Source organism: Arachis ipaensis, chromosome B1 (assembly GCF_059453495.1).
Source record: "Arachis ipaensis isolate K30076 ecotype BB chromosome B1, ASM5945349v1, whole genome shotgun sequence".
In the NCBI taxonomy this organism is placed as follows: Eukaryota; Viridiplantae; Streptophyta; class Magnoliopsida; order Fabales; family Fabaceae; genus Arachis; species Arachis ipaensis.
Genome location: NC_142436.1, coordinates 26,195,806 through 26,221,464, shown reverse-complemented (window position 1 = coordinate 26,221,464; position 25,659 = coordinate 26,195,806). Strand labels below are relative to the sequence as shown.

Genomic DNA, 25,659 nt, shown 5'->3' with positions numbered 1-25,659 from the left:
TTTTTTGTTAGGTTAGATAGAAATGTATGCTGTTAAGTAGATAGGTTGTGGTTAGAAGATTCTAGGCATGATAAGTGCTCCGTTCGTGTTTACTTACTCAATACTGCTTGTTTGCTGAGTGATGTTAGTATGATGCTCTGTGCAACTATGCTACTGCCATGATGTTTTTTTTTTTCACTGATGCCTTGCTGAGCTTCAATTGTGTAAATTGTGTTTGATGCTGCCTGTGCATATGTAATCCATACTTTTATCATGTTTGATGCAATTCTTGGATTCCTATGTAATTTTTTCTACTTTTTGCTATCCGGGAACACCCGAATCACTGCCGAAATGCTGCCCAAATTTCTAGAAAATCGTTTTGTTCCTAACTTGCCACCTAGAATTGAACTTGACACCTTTGAATTTGAGATTTACTTGACTTACACCAAGTTTAATCCTTAGGTTATTGTGGTTGGCATTTCCATTTCTGTTTTGTTTCCCGTGGTAAGCGTTGACATGGTTAGTTCAAGGAATTGCTTGTCAGATCTCTATGTCACGCAATCCCTTGCCTAACTCATCTATTTAAACCTTCATGTGTTTCCACTTTTCAAGTTAAATCAAATGCCTTTTAACTCGTACCGATTTCACTATTTTATCTTAACTTGCATTTTTCGTGAACATGGTTTATTCATTTGCAATAATTGGTGCATTCCACCTATGTAACCTTTTTAATTCAAATGGTTTTTAACCTAGTTTGGGTTACACTAGTGCATATTTTACTCTTTCAACACCAACTATTGCAAACTTAGTGACCATGACATTGTTGATGATTTGTTTTCCTATTGTTTGCTTTATCCAAATTCATATTTCATCATCAATGACTGCATCTTCCTCATGAATGTGAGTATGCTTATTTTCCATACTTTGTGCATTTTTTTTGATTGAGCCAATAACCGTCATACCACTAATCTTTGAACCGGTTCCTAACTTCTAACTCGATTAACCAACTAACTTTTCTTTTTGCTTTCAAACTAACTCCTTTAATCATTCTTTTGGGTATGATGCTTCTTGGGCTTAATGAACAAGCATTGTGCAAATATGACTTGAATTCTTAGTTTGTGGCCTTGTTTGATTTCTGAATTTTGTTTCTTGCATTCCAAGAATTCTTGTCTCTTAACTCACTTCATGATTACACATCAATCCTCTTATTTTCTGAATATGTCATTCCTTGCTTTCTATTTCTCTACTTGACTTAAGTGTTTATATCCTGTATATCTCTTTTTCAGGATGGCCGACAGAGGAAAAGCCAAGGTCACTTCGAGAAAGAGGAAGAAACCTCAAGCCTTCACTCTTTCTCCTTACCACGACTATGCCAAAAACCCTCTTAATGAGGAGGACAAGGTTAACCAGCAGCTGCCGCCTACACATGCGTATAGGTTCCCTAACCTATACTGCGAGCTCCGCTTCCCAACATACCAGAAGAAGAATCTGAATATCGAAAAGAAACTGGCCATCCCAACTGACTTGAGGCGAGCCATTCAGACATGTATCCAGGGGATGGGCCTAGGTTTTATTGATAGGGAGCTAGGCAGGGTAAACTCATCATGGGTCAAGGAATTTTACAGTAACTTCTTCAGACACACCTTTGATTCAGTCTACCTGCGAGGCGGTCAGATATTGGTTACGGAGGCAGCTATTGAGGATAGACTCCAATGTCTGCCTAGGACCGGTGGCACAGATGCCATTGAGCAGGCAGAGGTGGCGATACATTGTATAACCTTTGATTATGATGCTCTGTGGGATGTTATTGCCACCCCGGATGCCCCTTGGGTAATGGATGCTAACAACAAGAAGCCCAAGGGGATGCTGTTTACTTATCTTTCGAGGGAGGCCAGGACGCGGCAGCAGATCTTTGCCCATTACGTCATGCCGACCACCCACTTTACTGAAATTCGAGTGGACATGCTCGTCTTGATCGGATGTGTTATGGAGGGGAAGGAGGTATAATTCCCCGACTGATCAGAAGATACATGTGGCGAGCACATGTCCGTGGCATACTTCCATTTCCCACTTTGGTCACCGAGATGATTCAGCTGTCCGGTGCCCCATGGGACGCAGATGATGAGACACCACCCCCCGACCATGGAAAGGAGGAAGTGATTCTGTGGGGGTCATGGGTCAGAGAAACCCCCATCCCGGCGCCGCTTTAGAGTCAGAGCAGCAATAGCCAGACCTTCTTCTTCATCAGCTGCAGCAGGACCATCAGCACCAGCAGCATCCATTGCACCATCACCACCAGCACCCCAGCCGACGTATCTCTTAGTACAGCATCTGATCCGCTTCATGGAGCGTAGCGAGTGCCGCATCATGCGACGCTTGGATAGAGTGGATCAGATATTTGTGGCACTGGGCGTTGAGTTGCCCCCTCTTCCCGACTCTTCCGCATCTGAGGAGGAGGAGCACGAGGAGGAGCCAGCTCAGACGGAGGCACCTTTACAGACACAGGCCGTCCCAGAGGCTCAGCAGCCCCCTGAGGAGCCACAACCTTAGCCCCAGTAGCCAGATGCAACTGTTGACCCCCATTTTGAGCCCGAGCAATAGCATCGAGGACGATGCTCCATTTTAAGTCTGGAGAGGTCACCGTCGTCACCGTCGGTGGATAGCGATTTTAGGTGAACATCTCCGGACACTTATCTCCTAGTTTATGATATTTTGCTTTAGTTTGCATTTTTTTAGGATTTTTTATTATAGTAGTATTGTGGATACTTATATTCTAGTTGTTGCATTTTGCACCTTAGATTGGATACATTTCATATTTTTAGTAGATTTTCTTTACATAGTTGTTTTTGCTTGTCTTAGCTTTTTAGTTGTGATTAGAAAAATATTTTAGATTGTTGAAACCTAGTTGACCCTTTTTGTATATGAAATTTGTTTTGATTGAAAAAGGGGTAAACTAAGGAATATTTTTTAAATTCTCAATCACAACATTGCATCAATAAGCTTAGTCAAAATGATGAAATTCTCCAAGAAATTTATCTATAGGGCACCACCCCAATTGATTGAAAAAATTTTTAGAACTTGCTTGAATTATATACTTTGTGGATCATGTTTTGAGCTAAGAACACAAGCTTGTGAGATTTGAGCCTAATGGTGTGGTTACATCTTATAACCACTTATTTTCCTTCTTGTGTGTAATTGTTCTCTTTCTATGATTGTGATCCTTGATTTGTTTAATTCTATATGTCCATCATTCCTTGTATATATGCACTTATATGATTGAGTCCATCATTTTATTAGCTCACTTACCCAAATAGCCTACATTTTACTCTCCATTGTTAGCCAATTTTGAGCCTATACTTAACCCAATTGTTCTTTATTTTAGCACATTACAAGCCTAAAGCGAAAAATAATAAAAGTCCCTTGTTTGGATCTTTGGTTAGCTTAGGCTAGTGAGAGTGTTTATTATTCAAGTTTGGGGAGAATTGAAAACATTGGTTGGGATAAAAGGATATTTTATATTTCTATATTTGGGAATTGGGTATATGCTCATGTATAGATTAAATGTATTAACCTTAGGCATTTATGTTCTTGTGTATAGTTTGAAAAAAAAAATATGAAAAGAAAGGAAAAGAAGAAAAACAATAAATAAGGGGACAAAATGCCCCAAAGTAAAGTTCAATAAAATCAATACATAAGTGTTGTAAAATGAAGAGAAAATGCATGAGTATGTGAAAAGTGAAGAAGGGGTAGTTAGGTTAGCACTTTATTGTATAGGTTGTTATATAGGTTAGGTGGGAAGTCTAGGTTAATCAAGGATTCAAATTTTAGTCCACTTAACCATATATGACCCTACCTTGACCCTAACCCCATTACAACCTTATGGAAAGTCCTCATGATGATTGTATGCATGCATTGGATGATTGTTGATTGTTAGATGAAGAATAAATCTTGGAAAGCATGATTAGGGGATAATTGAGTGAATCAACCCCTAAACACTTGAGTGATTAGAGCGGATACTCGTCTGGTGATGGTTCGATCGCTCAATTACATGGTTTCACTATTATCATTCTTCTTCATGCAAGTTTATAAATCTTTTTTTTTTGATAATTCAATTGAATTGAATCATCAAAAAAAAGGGAGGTCTACATATTAAGAAGGATAATGGAGAGGTACCGTAGTAATAAAAGGGATCTACATATGGTGTTTATTGATTTGGAAAAAACGTATGATAGGGTACCAAGGGAGGTCTTATGGAAGGTTTTAGAAAAGAGGAGAGTAAGGATCGCATATATTCGGGCAATTAAAGACATGTATGATGGGGCCACAACTAGTGTGAAGACTCAAGGTGGTGTGACAGAGGAATTCCCTATTGGTATAGGATTACACCAAGGATCATCCTTAAGTCCATACCTTTTCACATTAGTCTTAGAAGTACTCACAGAACACATCCAAGAGCCTGTGCCATGGTGCATGCTTTTTGCCGATGATATCGTCCTTATGGGAGAGTCAAGGGAAGACCTAAATAAGAAGTTGGAGTTATGGAGAGAAGCTTTAGAAGTGTATGGTCTGCGCATAAGCCGTAGCAAGACGGAATATATGGAATGTAAGTTCAGTCCGAGAAGGGAAAACCCCAATATAGAGGTGAAGATTGGAGAAAACATCCTAAGAAAAGTTAAAAGTTTTAAGTATCTTGGGTGCATCATACAAGATAATGGAGAGATTGAACAGGATGTAAAACATAGGATCCAAGCAGGTTGGTCAAAATGGCGGAGTGCATCTGGTTTTATATGCGACAAAAAAGTGCCTTTAAAACTTAAAGGTAAATTCTATCGCACCGCTATAAGACCGGCTATGCTGTATGGTACGGAGTGTTGGACGGCTAAAAGGGAGCACGAACATAAGCTGAGTGTGGCAGAGATGAAGATGTTGAGATGGATGAGTGGTCATATGCGATTGGATAAAATAAGAAATGAAGATATAAGGGAGAGAGTTGGAGTAGCACCCATTGTGGAAAAGATGGTTGAATCGCGTCTCAGGTGGTTTGGACATGTGAGAAGAAGACCGATAGAACATCCAGTCAGGAGGGTGGATGAGATGGAAGATGGACAAAGGGCGAAAGGCAGAGGAAGACCTAAGAAGACCATCCATGAGGTGGTCAAACGAGATCTACATGTAAACGGTCTCTCTGTAGACATGATATATGACAGAGCACAATGGCGTCATTTGATTCATGTAGCTGACCCCACTTAGTGGGACAAGGCTTTGTTGTTGTTGTTGTTGTTGTTGATAATTCAATTCAATTATGGGTTTGGTTTGGTTCGGTTTGGTTTGAATTGATGCCTATTGCTCTAGCCCTTATGCCTACACATGTTTTCTTAGAAGTTGAGTTGTTTTGACCAAGTAATTGCATTCATATAGATAGTTGCATTTAGATAGGTTACAATTAGGTAGTTTACATTGAATAAATGTTGATACCCTTTTGCCTCTTTCTTGATTTTAGCATGAGGACATGCTTAGTTTAAGTGTGGGAGGTTTGATAAACCCCAATTTTGTGGTTTATCTTGTGCTTATTTTAGGGGATTTCATTACATTTTCCCACATTTATTCAATGAAATAGCATGGTTTTGTAATTCTCCCTTAATTTGTGCTTAAGTATAAAAATATGCTTTTTAGGCCCTTAAATTGATTATTTTAATTCACTTTAATTCCATTCGATACCTTGATGTGTTTGTTGAGTGATTTCAGGTTCATAAGGCAAGTATTGGATGGAAGAAATGAAGAGAAGATCATGCAAAGTGGAGAATTCATGAAGAAATGAGCAAAATGGAGAATTGAGGGCCATGCGCACGCGTCATAAAAAGAACTTGGAGCTCTAAACCAACAAACAATTCTCACATCATAGATTTTCTCTTGTAGAAAAGAATTTCTTTGTTGTAAGCATAGCTCCAAACCAACAAACAATTCTCACATCAAAAATTTGGTTGTCACAAGTAACAAACCCCAGATAAGAATTAACCGAAGTATTGAAATCTTGGGTCGTCTCACAAGGAGTTGCAATGAAGTGGTCAATTATTGGCTATGAAGGGAAAGGGGTTTGGTTTATAAAAGGGCAAGAAATTAAATGGGCAAGAAGAGTAAATCAAGAATTAATAAAGGCAAGGTAAAGAACTCTTGGCTAGACATAGGTAATTGAGATCACCATCCTTGTCTACAAAACATGTATTGACAATTATGAGGAACCAAGCCCATTAAGTCTACTTACAAAAGCCTTAAGTACGTAATATCTACTCCTAGGCTCGAAGTACGTCAAATGGCTTGATCAAAATCAATACATAAGTCCTAACCTACTACTAATTAACTTAGTAGTAGGCTAGAGTCAATGGTTATCAAATTGACCACTAAGAGTTCTCAAATCACCGATTCAATGAGACCCAATGACTCAAGATCACTCAATCCCCTTAATCTAAGCCAAGAGTAAGGAGAACTACTCAAAAACTAGAGGAAACATTCTATCAAACATCTAGTGTGCAATAAAAGTAAACATCACAAAATGCAAGAATTAACAAGATTCATAACCATCATGAGCAAGAAATATAAATCTACCAACTACCAATTGCAAGGAAAGCAAGATCACAACTCAAATCAACAATAAAAGAACATCAACATCAAATTTCATTAAAAGAGATCCAAATCCAACATGAGTGCATGAACATAAAAGAGGCATAAAAGTAAAATTAACATCACAAACCAAGAGAATGAAAGTGTAGAAGCAAGAATTCATAAAAGAAACAAGATGAAAACATGAAATTGGACCTAGATCTAAGAGAAATTAACCTAATCCTAACCTAATTCTAGAGAGAAGAGGGAGCTTCTCTCTCTAGAAAACTAACTAAAGACTCATCATGACTAACTAAGTGCTCCCCCCTTTACTCAATCTTCCATTCTGCATCAAATACCCTCAGAAACGAGTTGGAATTGGGCTTGGGCAGCTCAGTAATCGCCCCCATCGATTTCACTTTAAGTGGGTCATATGCGAACATCGACGCGTACGCGTGCTTGACGCGTGCGCGTCGCTGGCGAAAACTCTATTCGTGCTTACGCGTGCTTGACGCGTGCATGTGGCTTGTGAATCTTTAATGCACGCGTACGCGTGCATGACGCGTGCGCGTGGCCCTCAATTCTCCATTTTGTTCATTTCTTCATGAATTCTCCACTTTGCATAATTTTCTCTTCATTTCTTCCATCCAATACTTGCCTTATGAACCTGAAATCACTCAACAAACACATCAAGGCATCGAATGGAATTAAAGTGAATTAAAATCATCAATTTAAGGGCCTAAAAAGCATGTTTTACACTTAAGCACAAATTAAGGGAGAATTACAAAACCATGCTATTTCATTGAATAAATATGGGAAAAGGTGATGAAATCCTCTAAAATAAGCACAAGATAAACCACAAAATTGGGGTTTATCATTCCACAAACGTTGCGGTTTAGGGCGTGGAGATTTGATTTTGCGGCAGTTTACAAGAACCGCTAGCATAACCGCTGCAATTTTGGTCAGTGGATTTTAAAAAAATCTGCGGCGGTTTTAAAACCGCCGCAGATTTTGGTGGGGTTTTTTTAAAAAATGCGACAGTTTTGAACCGCCGCAATTTCATACATGAGCTTAAAAAGACTGACGGTTTTAAACTAGAATATGATTTTTACAAATTCTAGCTTTCATAACCTTAAAAGGAGACTACTCTATAATAATTACATAACCTTCATGAAAATAGTACATTCCAAACAAAGGTCCTAAAACTTGAATACACATTTTAAGAGGAAATATGAACATAAACCATTGAACTAGTATATTAAGAATCCTTTCTCTATTAGAACTTTGGGACAAAATCACATAAAGCTTGATGTTTAAAGATTCATACAGTGGTTATTTACCTTGAACCAATGCAAATTGGTAGTTCTAAATGTGCATTATTAGCATATAGAACTTCATACTTGTGCTTTAGTTAGCAAAGATATTCAACCTTACTCTCGCAGTAACTTCCAGATGCAGCTTTAATTCTGCGATATATTCTCCGGTTTCTCGTATCTTTTGAAGTTTGACAATTCTCTTGTCTACCTCCCTATGAAAATCATAAAAGATCACATGACAATTATTCATAAACACACTTGTTCCTTAATATTGGAAAGCTTCAAAGGAAGAAGAAAAGAATAGTCATTCACATTTAAAGCAGAATAAAATGTTACATAGGACTAGTTAATACTCCCAATTCTCAAAGAGAAAGACTTGTGTACATCAGACAGATAGTACCTTTGAAGTTGCGCCTTGATAATGTCAACAAGATCTTGAGCTGTAACACTGAATAACAAGCAAATTTAGAAGCATAATCCATATACAGCATAAATCAACAGCTCAAAATTGCACAGAACAAGTCTCACCTTCCAAAAATTAGTTTTCCTTTACCACCTTTCCACTTCACCTTGAAAGCCCCAATTGTTTCAAAAATTCGAGCAAGTTGTTGTGCCTCTTCTTTTACCTACAGAACTAGAAACTCAGATACTGAGGAATGCATACAATAATCATATAAGAGGGGAAAAACTATACTGATAATGAAGAAGTATCAAAGTAGTTGTAAACTTTCCTGCATTGAAGACAATAAGATATGAAAATGAAATGGATTTTCGGAATAAAAACTAACATGGAGTTAGAAGTTAAAAAGACAGCAGAGTTTTCGTAACACCTGGTTTATATGTAAAGCTTACTAGCAGAGGTTTGTTACCACCTACTCCTACTCACAAATTGAAACCTTCATTTCACATTAACAGAGGCACATTCTATCCAAGTAAGGATTGGAGGGGAAAAAAGATTACCCGTCTTTTCTCAGCCTCAATTCTTTCTTCCTTTAACTTCATTTTCCTAGACGATGCAAGCGAAATTCAGTTTAAATTGTGCAAACAACACATACATTATTGTTAACATTTTATATGGCAATGCATATTTTTGCATACAGAAGTAGCTAAGCTTAGCTAGCCCTGTATAAGAAAATAATTTAGACAAGATGGCCTATCAAAAAAATTGACTAGAAAATATGAAATCAAATATTTGTACAAGAAATTTGATTATTTTGTCATTGAAAAGATGTAAAAGAGATTTCAAGCTGAGAATGAAAATATGAGAAAGGACTACAAAATTTTATTTTGTATCCATGAAGGGTAGTTAAGAGCCTGAGTTTTATGAAAAAACACAAACAAGACTAATGATGGTGTTTTTGTGGAAAAGCGAATTTCCAAAACACCTAAAACTCACCGGCAAGTGTACCGGATCGTATCAAGTAGTAAAACTCACTTAGAGTGAGGTCGATCCCACAGGGATTGATGGATCAAGCAATTTTAGTGGGTGATTAGTTTAGTCAAGCTAACATGGAGTGAATTGTGTGAAATGTAGCCAACAAAAAGTAAATTGCAGAAATCTTAAAGATGCAGAAAGTAAAATTGCAAGTAACTTAAATAACAAGAAAGTAAAATAGCTGAAACTTAAATTGCAAGAAATATAAATTGGAAAAATCTTAAATGACAAGAAATGTAAATTGCATCAAATGTAAAGGGGATTGGGTGCTGGAAATTAAAGAGAGCAATGAAGTAGAATTAAGAACAATTGACAGAAAAGGAAAATGCAGGAAAGTAAACCAAGCTCACAGCAAACTCAATGTAAATTGGCAGAATGTAAATTTGCAGAGGAATAGAAATGTAGAAAAGTAAACCAGCAAGAAGACTTTGATCAATTCTCAAATCTCAAAGAGAAATTAACAATTTCAATGAAATAGTAAAAACAGAAGAGCAGCCAAGAGCATCAACTCAATTGCAAAATAAAATTGAAGATCTCAGGGAATCAAAGAGACTAGAAAACAAGTCTAGAAAGATGAAAGCAATGAAGAGAACTTTGAAAGTTTGCAGAAGAAGAACAAGAGAAGTTGCAGATAGAGAATGAAAACAGAATTCCTTCCAATCTCAATCCAAGATTCAAACAGAAATGAAAACTAAGAGAGAGAGCTCTCAAATCCTAATGCTCTCCAGTGGAGCCAGACTTCTAATCCTCTCTAATGGAGCTCCCCCCTAATGAGATGGAATTGATGTCTTTATATAGGCTTTACAAAGTGAAGATGAAAATGAAATTGAAATGAAAAACAAATTAAATGAAAATCCTAATTCTAGCTTGTTCTTGTGCCTTTGAGTGATAATGTGGGCTTTGCTTGCTTTGGATTTGAGGAGAAATGGGTTTGGTTGGCCTTGATTCAATTTGAAGAGGAATTGAATTTAAATGGAATTTTGGTTGAATTTTGGCCAAAAAATTGCTCCCGGGATGATGCTCTGCTCTTGTGGGGAGCGGAGCATTGGAGCCTTGTGTGGGGATCCTTGTTGCGTGCCAAGGCTTGGAGAGGCATCAGAATAGTGCTCCGCTCTTGTGGGGAGCGGAGCATTGTGGCTTGTGTGTGTCTTGTGCGCTTCAAGTCTCCTGGCCGTGTCATGATGCGCGCTCCTTGTTGTTTGAGTGAGGCTCCCACTTCGATTCCCAGTGAATGCATTTTAATCTATTTTTACTTGTTTTTGGTTCTTAAAGATGCATTTTACTCGTGCCTCAATTTTATGCCAAATATGGATTGCCATACATCATTTGAAAGCTCTGAATGTAACCTTTCCAATGCAACTGGAAGCACATCAATCGGACATTTGTAGCTCAAGTTATAGCCCTTTGAAGGAGGCATGGTCATGTTGTGAGTGCCCAGATTTTAACTTAGCGAAAATTTTGCTTCCAAGCTTATTTTTGCATCACGATAATGCTCTACTCTTGGCAAGAGCGGAGCATTGTATGCTGATTGCAAATTTTCCTTTAATTTGGTCATGGGCCACGCTTTTAAAAGTGTGGCCTAAGCCTCCAAAGTGTGCTCCAACTTCAAAGTGTGCCCCGAAGCTCTTTTTTTCTCCTTTTTAGCTTATTTTGTGCTTTTTGCTTCTTTTTCTTATTATTTCCTACAAAATTTATAAAATCAAAAAATCAAGAAAATATATCATTTAAGTACAAAAACATTCATTATTCAAGCACAAATCATCAATTTCTTGTATGAATAAGCATAGAAAAACATGACATGGTGACATGTCATCAACTAACCCAAAATATCAAATCCCCATGGACAAAGTAATGTTGTTATTTCCTGACCAAGTAATCTAGACAGATTAACAGGCCCGGGTAAACATTGTAAAATATTATCCTATTTCAAAGTCCACTATCATCTAATATCTAGTAACACATTAATTTAAGCAATCATGGTGGCAGAACAGGACAACTCTTACTAATATGTACTAGCGGCATAATGCTTTTCTATTGTTTTATTATTCTATGTCATATATTTTCTTTGATTTCTTATGAGTAATAAATATAGAAGTTTTTAAGATGGTATTTATTTTAGGAAGAAAATTGGGCATCATTCTCTTGTACATAAATTTGATGTGCATGAATTTCACAGACCTCATTCACTTGAACACAGTTGGTGATATGTTTGGCTCTACTAGCAAACTGAAGAGTCCCTCTTGTTTCTTCAATATGAATCTATATAGAATGGAAAAAAATATTGCAATTAACATAATATACTAATGACTGAAATTCAAAAGGAGTATAATAAAATCCAAAACCATTTTAATGTAAGATAAACATATAGGTTTAAGGTATACCATTCTAAATATTGTATGTGATCTGCTACTTCTAGCATTCATATTTGTTCATATATAAGTTAGAAACATGCCATTGAAGCCATCGAGCACAACATGAATTATATCCTTCGTGAGCAGCTCGTAGAAGCCATTGGTGCTAGTTTCATCGAACACGTAATATACAAGTAGCGTAGAAACATGAAAAAAGGTAACAAAAATAAAATTCAAATTGCAAAAAACTCAAAGCAACGTGAACAAGTAGAGGAAGAAGAAGAAGAAATAGAATATACTGAAAGCATAAAAAGAGTTAGAGAACGGTGTGCCATGAATCATGTGAAGCGAAACACGATTCTCTTCGATCTTCCAAAAGCTCCATTAGAGGAGTCTTCGGAAACTGGAGGGTGAAGACGAACGACGACACAGATCTTTTCCATTTTTCCTGCTTCCGCTTCAATCTGAATTTTGTTTTATCTCTTTTTTATTTTTTCTTTTTCTTCTAGGTTTTCAACCGAATGCAAACAAACCCGAATCACAAGACAAAAATCAGTAACAACAAATAGAAAATGGACAAAAAAATTGCAATAACAGAAATTGACACTGAGATATTGCACGAACAGAGGGCTAGGTTGGAGCACAATCGATGTTTCTGGACCAAGAATAGGGATTGAAATAGAATAGTAATTGAATCAGGATAAATTCGAACAAAAGGCAAAAGATAAAGGGATGAAATTGGAGCAAAATTAGTAGAACAACAAGCAAATAAATTAAATTAGGACAAAGGAATGAAATTAGAACAACATGACAAGGGGAAAAATGAACCAGTGAGAAGGGAGAGGGTGATCGAGTAGCGCACAACAGGGCAAGGGGGAAAGATGACGAGGACAACGACGACAACACCAGGACGGATGGGCAGCCACGCGACTCCACGACGACACGGATGTGCACGGTGATAAATCACTATTTTATGGTATATTTTGGATTGAATTGAGTGGATTTTGTTAATTATTCTCCCACTTATGCATATAAATTGCATGTTTTTAAGTTTCCTTCCTAATTTTGTTCTATGATTGAAAACATGCTTCTTTGGCCTTAAAATTGCTAATTTGTAATCTTCTCTTATTACCATTCGATGCCGTGATATGTGTGTTAAGTGTTTTCAGATTTTATAGGGCAGGAATGGCTTAGAGGATGGAAAGAAAGCATACAAAAGTGGAAGGAATACAAGAAATTGAAGTTTTGAAAAGCTGGTGTCCACGCGCATGCATGGATGACGTGTACACGTGACCAAGCCACAACCAAATGATGCGCACGCGTGGCTGACACCTAAGAGTGGCCAGTGCAGAGTCCCAGCGACGTGTACGCGTGACAAGCGTCACGTGCCTCAGTTACGAGAAAATGCTGGGGGCGATTTCTGGGCTGCTTTTGGCCTAGTTTCAAGCCCGAAAATGAGGATTAGAAGCTGCAGAGTGGAAGAAATCGGGGGATCAATCATTCACTTTTCATTCATTCACAATTTTAGGTTTTAGATGTAGGTTTCTAGAGAGAGAGGCTCTCTCCTTTCTCTAGGTTTAGGGTCTCTTCTTTCAATTTCTCCTTAGGTTTAGGCTTCAGTCTTATTTTAATTTACTTTTCTTCTTCTAACATTTCAGTTATCTACTTCTCTTATTGACTCCTTTATCTTGCTAATTTAGTTTATGAGTTCATTTGTTACTCTCAATTTTTATTAATGCAATTTATGTTTCATGTTTCTTATTGTTCAATTGCTTTGTTATTGTTATTTCTTTGATTTGGTTAGTCTTAGGATTTCCTATGTCTTGTCAATTTTCTATGTTTTTATTTTATACCTTCCAAGTGTTTGATAAAATGCTTGGGTGGATTTTAATTTAGATTTTTATGTTCTTGACTTGGATTGATTAATTAGAGACTCTTGAGTTATCAAAATTCTTTTGTTGATTGGTGATTGAAAGTTGCTAGTTGGCTTGAGCCTCACTAAATCTAGTCTTTGATTAGGACTTGTGAACTTAAGTCGATTTTGCTCGCTTGACTTTCCTTCATTTATTAGAGGATCAGTAAGTGAAAGCAATTTACATTTATCATCACAATTGACGATGATAATAAGGATAGAACTTCTAATTCTCTTTCCTTGCTAAGAGCTTTCTTAGTTATTAGTTTATTTTCTTGCCATTTTACTTTCTTGTTTCTTATTACAAAACCCAAAAATATGATTTTCCATAGCCAATACTACACTTTCCTGCAATTCCTTTGAGAGACGACCTGAGGTTTAAATACTTCGGTTAATTTTATTGGATTTGCTTAAGTGACAACAATTTAAACGTTAACCGAGGATAATTTGTTGGTTTAGAACTATACTTGCAACGTGACATTTTTGTGAAATTCTTTACCGACAATTTTTCTCCATCACACGGCGGAGGGAAGAACAATGGTTTCGCGCCCTTCCAGTTTCCGTTCGCACGCGGGAGCTAAACGGCAGAGGAGCATATCAGTGACGGGGAAGGACGTAGTAGCTGGAGGGGAGCTACACAGTGGCAAGGATTCGAGAGTGTGATTCGCGCCTTTGCTTCCTTTGGGTTCGCACGAAAACGATAAGACCATCTCTCCAATGTTGAAGGCGAGGGTTTTTATTCAGATCGATAAAATGTTATTTGTTGTTGTTGGAATACCAAACCAGCGCTATTTTGATTGATTTATAATGGAGCTTAAAAATGCTAATGGAACCGCTTGTATCCCACCAATTCACAGGGGTTCAGGAAATGGCCGGCAATTTTCTGCCAGAATTTTCCGTGCGTGTTATAGTGAACCTGAGATACTATGAATGTTGGAATTTTAGAATTTCTTAACTTGAATACTATTTATTTTAAATTATTAAGAATGGAAGCATACTTGAATTCATGATCAATATCTTGACTTATTATTTTTTATTCTAATGTGTGGTTCTTTGATCTTTGTCAACCAAAATCTACTGAATTCTTAATTTAAGTTAAAAAGAATTTTAAAATAATTTTTAATATGTTGGAGACGAAAATCCTAAAAATGTATCTATATTTGATTATTGGTTCTTATTAAATCCTAAAAGCTCAAATAAAAATAGAATAGTATTGGTTTTATTTTTACTAAACTCAAACTAACAAATAATTTTGACTTATTCTTTTTCTTTTTAAGAGTCAGTTTGGATTGACTTTTGAAAAAATTATTTATTTTTTATTTTTTTAAAAAATATCTTTTTTTAACAGATAAAAATTATTTTACATTTAAATAGATTTTTTTTAAAAATTTTAAGTATTAAAAACGTCTTTTACTTTTACTTTCTTTAAAAGCAAGGTATTGCTAACTTTTAGAAAAACTAAATAATTTATTTTTGAGTAAAGGACATTTTCGTCCCTGACCTTTTTTTTCACGGACATTTTCGTCCTCAAGCAATGAAAAATACATTAAAGTCCTTGACCCCTGAAAAACGTGGACATTTATTTCCTTCCGTTGAATTCAGCCGTTTGCACTGGACGGAAAAGGCTGAGCTGGCAGAGGTGGCGCTGAGGTGGCAGATAACGGAGGCCAGGTGGCATGGAACATTTCGTAACAGGACATATAAATCCCTGGAGATGGAGCATTTCGTAATAGGACGTATAAGTCCCTCGAGACGAAAACGACGCCGTTTCGTCTCCTCCCCCATCTGCTCTTTTCTTCTTCCTTCGTCCCTTTTCCCTTCCATTCTTCTTCCTCAGCCCCTGCCTCCATCACCGCCGCATAGCCACGCCTCCGTCAACCACCATCAACACCGGCGACCTCCTCCTTCCTCTCTTTTTGCGTCTTCTTCCCTTTCGCACTCCCTTACTCCCATTAGTCTCACTCTCCTCACCCTCCTTTCACCCACCATTCATCCGCGACAACCTTCTCGGCGACCCACTATCGTCGCGCCGCCGCCTCTCTGCAAAAATTAGTCTCAAATCTCGAGGGGTTAGGGTTTTCCTCCGCACCAACAATAATGAATAGTATCGGATCGGGATCCTCGAACCTCTGCATAAATGACACTCTCACTGACGACGAGCTTCGTTCGATCCTGGCGATGGTTTCACATGCTTGCTCGAATTGGACCTTGCCCAGTCCGTTTCGCGGTCGTTCTATCCCAACGTCACCGATTCCGACCTCGACGTCATCGCCAATGGTTTCACATGCTTGAGGATCCTCAATTTGCATAATTGTAAAGGTGAACTCTTTTTCCCTTTTGTTTGTTTTGCGAAAAAACCGTTGAAATTGACCTTTGGGATGTTGCTTTTCTTCTGATGGGGAGTGAAAATTTCAATGAGATTCACATGGAATGTTTTTGACTTTTCCCCTTCATAGATCAAGGAGAAGGACACTGCGTGGTTTGTCAAGTTCTGCGTTCCCTGGTGCAAGCATTGGTAATTGATTCATTCATTCTCTTAACTGCTTTTATATTGTTGAGCTAAGAGTGATTTCTAAGCTGTAAAATGATTATGCTTATTATTACAGTAAGAACTTGGGGACATTGTGGGATGATTTGGGAAAAGCAATTGAAGGAACTGATGAAATAGAGATTGGGGAAGTGGATTGCGGTGATCATCAAAGGAGCTTTGTGGCATATGCTTATAATGTAGTGTCGCATGTTTCTTAAAATCTCATGCTATGTTTGAGTCTACTCTGCACTCTGCTTCTACATTTATGAGTTCAATGATTGATATATTTTGTTCTTGTAAAATTCTGAATTGCATTTGACAGTTAATTGAGTATCAACACTGTCAAGACACAAGTGCGTGAATAGAGAAAAATATTTTTGGATGATCTTGGATTATTGGATATAATTTATGTGTGATTCTTTACTGCTTTATCTAATTATCTAAGCAGCCATGAATGAAGAAAGGTATTCTTTAACTCAATGAAAAACATCATGGCTTTTTTCACCATCAATTATTAACTGATTTATCCACTTAATTATTTATTTGTTTTACTTGCTGGATGCATGTATTATCTATTCCCCATTGCACTCTCACCCCATGTGTTAACCAACGTTTGAGGGAGCATTAATAGATCGAATTTTAAGTTTACATGTTTTTTGAGTTGCCAGGTTCAATGGATATTGATTCATTGAAGAACTTTGTTTTGGAAGAAGCTGATAAGGCAGCAACAAATGCACAAGCACAACAACTAGATAGTGATAGAGAACTATAACTACTTTTTGAGGTATATCTTTTGCTTCAGCTTTATTTTTATATTCTCTGTCTGGACCCTCCAGTGTTATCCCTCGACACATGGAATATTTTTTGACAAATTGACCTTTGGTGAAGGCTGGCAAGAGAGAGAGACTAATGGGAGTAAGGGAGTGAGAAAGAGAAGAAGACGCGAAAAGAGAAGAAGGAGGAGGTCGCCGGCGTTGATGGTGGCTGATGGAGGCGCGGCTGTGCAGCGGTGATGGAGGCAGGAGCTGAGGAAGAAGAATGGAAGGGAAAAGGGACGAAGGAAGAAGAAAAGGGCAGATGGGGGAGGAGACGAAACGGCGTCATTTTTGTCCCCAGGGACTTATACGTCTTGTTACGAAATGCTCTGTCTCTAGGGACTTATACGTCCTGTTACGAAATGCTCCATGCCACCTGGCCTCCGTTACGTGCCACCTCAGCGCCACCTCTGCCACCTCAGCTTTTTTCGTCCAGTGCAAACGGCTGAATTCAACGGAAGGACATAAATGTCCACGTTTTTCAAGGGTCAGGGATTTTAATGTATTTTCTATTGCTTGAGGACGAAAATGTTTGCGAAAAAAGTCAAGGACGAAAATATCCTTTACTCTTTATTTTTTTAATAAAAATACTTTTTTTAAAAGACGTATTTGGTTTTAAATTAAATAAAAATATTTTATTTAAAAAAATATTTTTTTACTAAAAATACCTATCCAAACTAGTACTAAATTAATAATAAAATTATTTTGTATAAGTTATAATATAAATAGTTAATATGGTTATACTTATTTTTATATATATGTATTAACTCACAAAATAAACTAAGAAAATAAAATTTCCTAACATACGAAGCCAACAGTCAAGGTATTGACGTAGTATGTAGCCAGCGTGGCAGCGGTAGTGGGTATGTAACTGGATATGAAGAAGATGATACATGGAATGAAGATATTGTGCGTGTGGCTGTGCCCTAAAGCAGTAAAGTGAGTAAATCTAATCCCTCTCTTACTCTCTCAATTGGATTGGTCTATTTTACCTGAGCTATAGACTTGGCTAATTTTTTTAAGGTGTAATTACTCTTTTGGTCCCTATAGTTTTGTGAAATTTTTAATTAGATTCTTATATTTCTTTTCTTTTTAATTGGGTCCTACACAATTTTTTTTTTCAATTAAGTCTATTTTGATAGTAATTGACTTAATTGTATAAAAATTCAATTAAAAAAAATAGTGCAGAGACTCAAATAAAAAAAAGTGTAGGGACTCAATTAAAAAAAAATTGGTGTAAAAACTCAATTAAAAGGAAAAAAAGTATAAGGACCTAATTAAAAATTTTACGAAACTATAAAGACCAACAGAATAATTAAATCTTTTTTAATATTAATTAAATACGTGTAATATGTTGTTATTAAAAGTTTGAAATTTTTTATATAATATTATTTTTTTAAAATTGATATTAATCAAATCAGATAGGATGATCCTATTTGTTTAAAGAGAAAAAATAGAGAAAAGGACAAATCGATTCCTAACTTTTTTGTTCGCGGATATTTAAGTCCCAAAAGATTTAAAAATATATTTAAGTCCTTGACCTTTTCAAAATATGGACATATCAATCCTTGAGTCTAATTTGTTTAATTTTAAAATCTCTCTCATGTATGCATCCGTATCAACCAGGTCAGTACAAAAGGTCCTACTTCTTTCTTTCTTTGTTTTCTTTTTTTAACTTTAATTAAGGTGCTTCTTTTAAAATGGAAAACATATGCCAATCAAACCATCAAAAATTGATTTTGAAAATTTATAATCAATTTTAAATTTTGTATCAATTCATTTTTTCTTTAATTTGTTAAAAATGGAACTGGAATCCATACTAACATTAGCATTAATTCTATTCAATACCGCTTACTAGAAAAAGTAACAAAAAAAAAATTAAAGTCAGAAGTTTGATAAAATAAAAAATTAATTAGCATTAAATTTATCATTCTTATCGTGGGAAGTTTTATTATCTTAATTCAAAATACATATGTTAGTCTACCAATCTTACTTTAAAACACATTTTAGTTAAGTCACACATATGTCTTACATATCTAATTTTATCTAAATAAAAAATAAAAATACTTATTTAAACACGATTTATTTTTTAAAATACGATACATTATTCTTAAATTAAATTTAGAAATAGTATGTACTATTAATTATTAAATAAAAATTATATAATATTTTTATATAATTAAAAAAAAGGTTAAAAATATTTTTTTAAAAAATATGAAAATTAAAACTATAATATTTTTTGTTTAATATATATAGTATGCCCTATATATCTAACAAAAATCTAAAATTAACATATTATATGTTGGGTATATCTAAAACGAGCACAACCATTATGTGCTTATTGAATGCGCTACATTTATATGGACCATTAGATTTGATTAGATGAAAATCAAAGGTTAATATGAAAGAAGAGCATTGATGGACTCTAATAAATACAGAATATCTTAGTACATAAATAAATACTTTAAATGATAATACTTTAATACACAATACTTTAAATGGTAACAGAATCTTTTATTCTTAAATAATTAAATATAAAACATAAATACAAAAATATGAGTATTCTTTATTTAATAAGATTAATTATTATACAAAAATTTTTTATGATATTAAAAAATCATATTAAAATAAAATTTTAAACTGTAACATAAAAATATAAAATAATTAAAATTTTATTTTATATTACTTGACAAATAATTAGATTATTATATTCAAAATTTATTAATTAACTAATTTTGTTAAAAATATTATTATATAAAATAATTTTTTATCAAAATATTTTAAAAATATAATTTATTTAAAATATTATATATAATACATAAAAATATTAACCCTTTTTATTTTTTTTAATTTTTTTTAGAAAAACGGAATGAAAATAATATAATTCTAAATACATGTCTATTACATTATATATTTACTTATATTAGTAAGACCTAAACTAATCAAACTTACATAATTAAAAATATAAAATATATAAATATAAAAAATAAATATTTTTTATTTATTAAAATTAACATTTAAAGTTTCATATATATAATATTTAAAATTATATATTTATAATAAGATCATTTTTTATTTTTATTATTTTCAAGTATTTTTTTATTGTTTTAGTTAAATTTTTTATTCTCTATTTCGACCAAATGTATATATATATAGGTAAATTCTACCCAACACTCTCTAAAACAACATGTAAATTAGCTTCTATGACATGACACATTTTAATTAGATGTTTAATTTTAATTTGAGTTAATTTAACTCAATGAGAGTAAATATCTTAACTAAAGTAGGACCATTTTATAATTAAATATTTTTTTTAAGATGGATAATTATATAATTTTTGTAAATATTAAAAAGTAAATTTATATTCTTTTACCAAATCATTATTACTTAAATTCGTTCCACCCTTCTATTGAAAAACACATTTTCTGTTGACTGAAGTATATTTCCTCCCTTCCACTATTCCTTCATAACCCAAGCACGTTGAAGGAACATACACTGTAACTCGAAGCAGGACGGAGAGTAAAGATATAAGTATCCTTTGAATATCTAATGCAACGGATCTTATGTACGATCCAATGATCCATAACCATTCCAAAGAACGGCTTTGATCTAATTGATATAGTCCAATTTAAATTCTAATAGACGGATGGATCAAATGCATATCTAATTCAAGCATCACTTTAATATATGTAATAATTATCTATCATAACCCTAAATCATAGATTAATGTATCCTGATAATCAAGAATTTATATGTGACACGAAATTATGTGAACTAAAGAGTAAAAGACAACTACAAAATAGCAGCATGACCAAATACATTCTCTTCAACTAATCGCAGATCCACTACAAATTGAAATCAATACAAAAAAGCAATCAGAGAGAGAAACAACGAGGTTGCAGAGAGCAAAGATTTAGCTTTTAGTATTTTATCAAATTATACATTTATTCTTTTAAATAATTTTTTAATTAGAAAATAGTTTAATCATAGTTAACATAACAACCAATTAGAAAGTGACATATCATATAGGATAATTTACATGTTAAAATATAAAGAATAGAGTAGAATTTACCATATATATATATATATATATATATATATATATATATATATATGAAAAATTAGTATACAAATGTCATAATATTTCTAAAATACTTTTATTTTTTTTATATTTATATGTTTTATATTTTTAATTACGTAAGCTTGATTACTTTAGGTCTTACTAATATAAGTAAATATATAATATATGATATGCATGTTTTTAAAATTATATTATTTATTCCTTTTTAAAAAAAATAAAAAGGTTAATATTTTCATGTATTATATATAATATTTTAAATAAATTATATTTTTAAAATATTTTGATGAAAAATTATATTATATAATAATATCTTTAATAAAATTAGTTAGTTAATAAATTTTAAATATAATAATCTAATTATTTGTCAAGTAATATAAAATAAAATTTTAATTATTTTATATTTTTATGTTATAGTTTAAAATTTTATTTTACTATGATTTTTTAATATCATAAAAATTTCTTACATAATAATTAATCTTATTGAATAAAGAAGACTCATATTTTTGTATTTATATGTTTTATATTTAATTATTTAAAAATAAAAGATTCTGTTAGTATTTAAAGTATTAAATTACTATTTTTAATTATTTAAAAATAAAAGATTCTCTATTTAAATCATATTTTAATATAATTTTTTAATATCATAAAAATATTTAATTATAAAATGGTCCTACTTTTGTTAAGATGTTAACTCTCATTGAGTTAAATTAACTCAAATTAAAATTAAACATCTAATTAAAATGTGTCACGTCGTAGAGACTAATTTACATGTTATTTTAGAGAGGGTTGGATAGAATTTACCTATATATATAAATTTGGTCGAGTTAGAGAATAAAAAATTTAACTAAAACAATAAAAAAATACTTAAAAATAATAAAAATAAAAAATGATCTTATTATAAATATATAATTTTAAATATTATATATATGAAACTTTAAATGTTAATTTTAATAAATAAAAAATATTTATTTTTTATATTTATATATTTTATATTTTTAATTATGTAAGTTTGATTAGTTTAGGTCTTACTAATATAAGTAAATATATAATGTAATAGGCATGTATTTAGAATTATATTATTTTTATTCCGTTTTCTTAAAAAAAATTGAAAAAAATAAAAAAGATTAATATTTTCATGTATTATATATAATATTTTAAATAAATTATATTTTCAAAATATTTTGATGAAAAATTATTTTATATAATAATATCTTTAACAAAATTAGTTAATTAATAAATTTTAAATATAATAATCTAATTATTTGTTAAGTAATATAAAATAAAATTTTAATTATTTTATATTTTTATGTTACAGTTTAAAATTTTATTTTAATATAATTTTTTAATATCATAAAAAATTTTTGCATAATAATTAATCTTATTGAATAAAGAATACTCATATTTTTGTATTTATGTTTTATATTTAATTATTTAAGAATAAAAGATTCTCTTACCATTTACCATTTAAAGTATTATGTATTAAAGTATTGTCATTTAAAGTATTTATTTATGTATTAAGATATTCTGTATTTATTAGAGTCCATCAATACTCTTCTTTTATATTAGCCTTTGATTTTCAACTAATCAAATCTAATAGTCGATATAAATGTGGCGCATTCAATAAGCATATAATGGTTGTGCTCGTTTTAGACATACCTTTATGGGAAAGTATAGGTTACCAACATATTATCTGTCAACTTCTGTTAACTCTTATTTACAATTATGTTTCATGGAAGTGTGTTCGTGGATGTGTCTAATAATGAATATATTTTAAATATATATATAAAAAGACACATCTAGAAAATATATCTATAAAAATACTTCTATTAAACACAGCTATAAAAAATACATTTTTATTAGACACATCCATGAACACACTTCTATAAAACACAATTATAAATAAGAGTTGGCAGAAGTTGGCAGATATACTGTTGGTAACGTAGCGGAACCGTACCTTTATATGTTCAATATCATGTACATATCCATTTTGTATGGTTAATAGGTGTACGGGATTATTTTTGGTGATGCATAATTGCATATATATAGTACAGTTTATAGGACCAAAGTTGATTATTTAGTGCCATAACTACATTGCATGTGGCACAGTTGTGTCGAGAGAGAAAGATGGGCACCATCACATCCATTAACGCCTTGCTCTTATTCATGCTATCTACTTTCTTGCTTTTTTACTTCCCATATTTCGCCATCGGCAAAGATGAGGCCGGGCGGCAAAGACAAGCATTGGAGATTATCATAGGACCAGGCGGCCCCGGTTATTATTATCCTGGCCCTGCTCCTTCACCCCAATGTCCCCCTCCTCTTCCTCCTCCTCCTCCCGAACCGGCATGTCCTCCTCCTCTTCCTCCACCGCCGCCGCCACCACCACCACCTCCTCCTCCTCCTCCACCTCCACCTCCACCACCAGCAGCGTGTCCCACATCATCTCCACCTCCGCCGCCGCCTCCACTTCCGACGTGTCCCCCTCCATTACCACCACCACCACCACCTCCTCCACCTACTTGTCCCCCTCCATCACCACCGCCGCGTCCTCCTCCACCACCACCACCACGACCACCACCTCCTCGTCCTCCTCCACAGACACGGTTGATAAGAGCACGAGGAGTACTTCTAAAATTCAAGAAATTTGAAATCGTTGACAAAACAGGGTACACTAATAACTGGAAAGGCTCAGATCCATGCAAGTACAAGGGGATAAGGTGCGCCACATATCCAAACACAAAGGAGAAAGCTGTGGCCGGAATAGACCTCAACCAAGCCAAGATCACCGGTGTTAAAAACGGAACATTGAAGCTTTCCGATGTCTTGGGCGAAATTCCAGAGCTCACATTCTTCCACGTTAACTCTAACGGCTTCGGCGGCAACCTCCCAGACTTATCCGTTAATAAGTTCAAGTATTTCTACGAACTTGACCTCAGCAACAACAAGCTCTCAGGTGCGTTCCCAATACAAGTTCTTCAGGCTACCAATCTAACATTCCTGGACATTAGGTTCAACCAACTCTCCGGCCCAATTCCACCGGAACTCTTCGTCCAAGATCTCGATGTTATCTTCATCAACAATAACTTGTTCTCCGGCAACCTCCCTAGTAATTTCGGCTCAACTCCTGCCAGGTAAGACAGAAAATATTTTGGTTCAAAATATGGTATTCAACTCTCGTTCTTACCATGAATAAACACTTAAAAATAGTTTCTAAAATATTTTGACTCAATATTCCCAATAAATTTTTTTATATGGTCTGAGAGTTATTTTTATCACATAAATTGATTCTTTCATTCTTTAGTTATTTTAGAGAAAAATTAATTTATCTTATAATAATATTTTTGAGATTAAATTGTTAAATAACAAAATTTATTAAAAAATTAATTGAAAATTATTAATGGATTAATATGTTCTATGGAAATAATTTTTGAGTATTTTTTAAAGATGAATTTTCGTGTTTATTCTGTTACGATTTCCCGATCAAATTTCCTTAAGTTCCTCCCTCCCTCCAGGTACCTCACGTTCGCCAACAATCAATTTAGCGGCACGATCCCAAGCAGCATTGGTAAAGCTTCGAAGACGCTAACCGAAGTGCTGTTCTTGGGGAACAACCTTGACGGGTGCCTGCCCTACGAGATAGGCTTGCTCGGCAAGGCGACAGTCTTTGATGCGAGCAAAAACATCATTACGGGTCCCATTCCTCACTCTTTCGGATGCTTAAAAAGCATTCAGTTCCTCAACCTTGCAAGCAACCAGCTGTATGGTCCAGTTCCGGAGATCGTCTGCATTCTCCCGGGGCTCCGCAACAACGGCAACTTGTCGTTGTCGGACAACTACTTTACCCAAGTTGGTCCTGAGTGCTTGAAGCTGATAGAGAGCAAGGTTCTTGACGTCAACAATAACTGCATCTTGGGGCTTCCTAATCAAAGATCACCGGAAGAATGCCACATGTTCTTTTCCAATGCGAAACCATGCTCTAACCCCAAATCTTTCCATTACATCCCTTGCAAACCGTACTACTCGCAGTTACACTCCCAAGCCGTGGCGCCGCCGCTGCTTCAAGAAGATAGTTCTTTCTATTCTTCACCGCCTGAGCCGGTAACCTATAAGACTCTCAGACCTCATCGCTTATGATTGTGATCGCAATTAATGCGCCTTTTTCACCTACATAGTACACTATACACTGTAGTATATAGTCAAGCATTATTGTCCACTAAGTCAACAAAAGATTGTGGTCAATTTTCATTTTATTTAACTATCATGTATATCTGCTTAATTTGCTCCCAACTGCACCTGCATGTGCACTTGCTTTTCTTTTTATAAATATCTGTGTATTCGTATCTACATTATGCAATATGTGTGTGGTGAATAATGAATAAAAATAAGTGTATTCAAGTACTTTCATCGAAGCTAAACCTAATAAATTTGGTTTCAGCTTTTTCGGAGACACAAGTCTACCTGCAAGTTCATGAGTCGTTAGATTCAAATTTGTTTGGATTTTTATTTTTTACTTTTTCTTTTCAACTATTACCAATAATAATAATAATAATAATTTGTGATCTTAAATTTTAACTATACTTTTTATGTGTTATTAAAATTTCATAACTATAATAATCTCGTGACAATAATTATCATAAAATAAA

At 34.1% G+C, this 25,659-nt stretch overlaps 2 protein-coding genes across 2 annotated transcripts; one reads left to right on the top strand and one right to left on the bottom strand.

Moving 5' to 3' along the window:
- Positions 1 to 7,983: 7,983 nt before the first annotated feature.
- Positions 7,984 to 8,894, bottom strand: LOC107627787 (large ribosomal subunit protein bL9c-like). The gene is made up of 4 exons (XM_016330615.3): positions 8,853 to 8,894; positions 8,421 to 8,518; positions 8,293 to 8,340; positions 7,984 to 8,104 (listed from the first exon to the last, which is right to left on the bottom strand). The coding sequence occupies exons 1-4, from the start codon at positions 8,892 to 8,894 to the stop codon at positions 7,984 to 7,986; spliced, it is 309 nt and encodes a 102-aa protein (XP_016186101.1).
- A 14,113-nt stretch (positions 8,895 to 23,007) lies between these two features.
- On the top strand, positions 23,008 to 25,414 carry LOC107627780 (uncharacterized protein At4g06744). Its single transcript, XM_016330608.2, has 2 exons — positions 23,008 to 24,147; positions 24,529 to 25,414. The coding sequence occupies exons 1-2, from the start codon at positions 23,141 to 23,143 to the stop codon at positions 25,148 to 25,150; spliced, it is 1,629 nt and encodes a 542-aa protein (XP_016186094.2). The 5' UTR covers positions 23,008 to 23,140; the 3' UTR covers positions 25,151 to 25,414.
- The last annotated feature ends 245 nt before the right edge of the window (positions 25,415 to 25,659 follow it).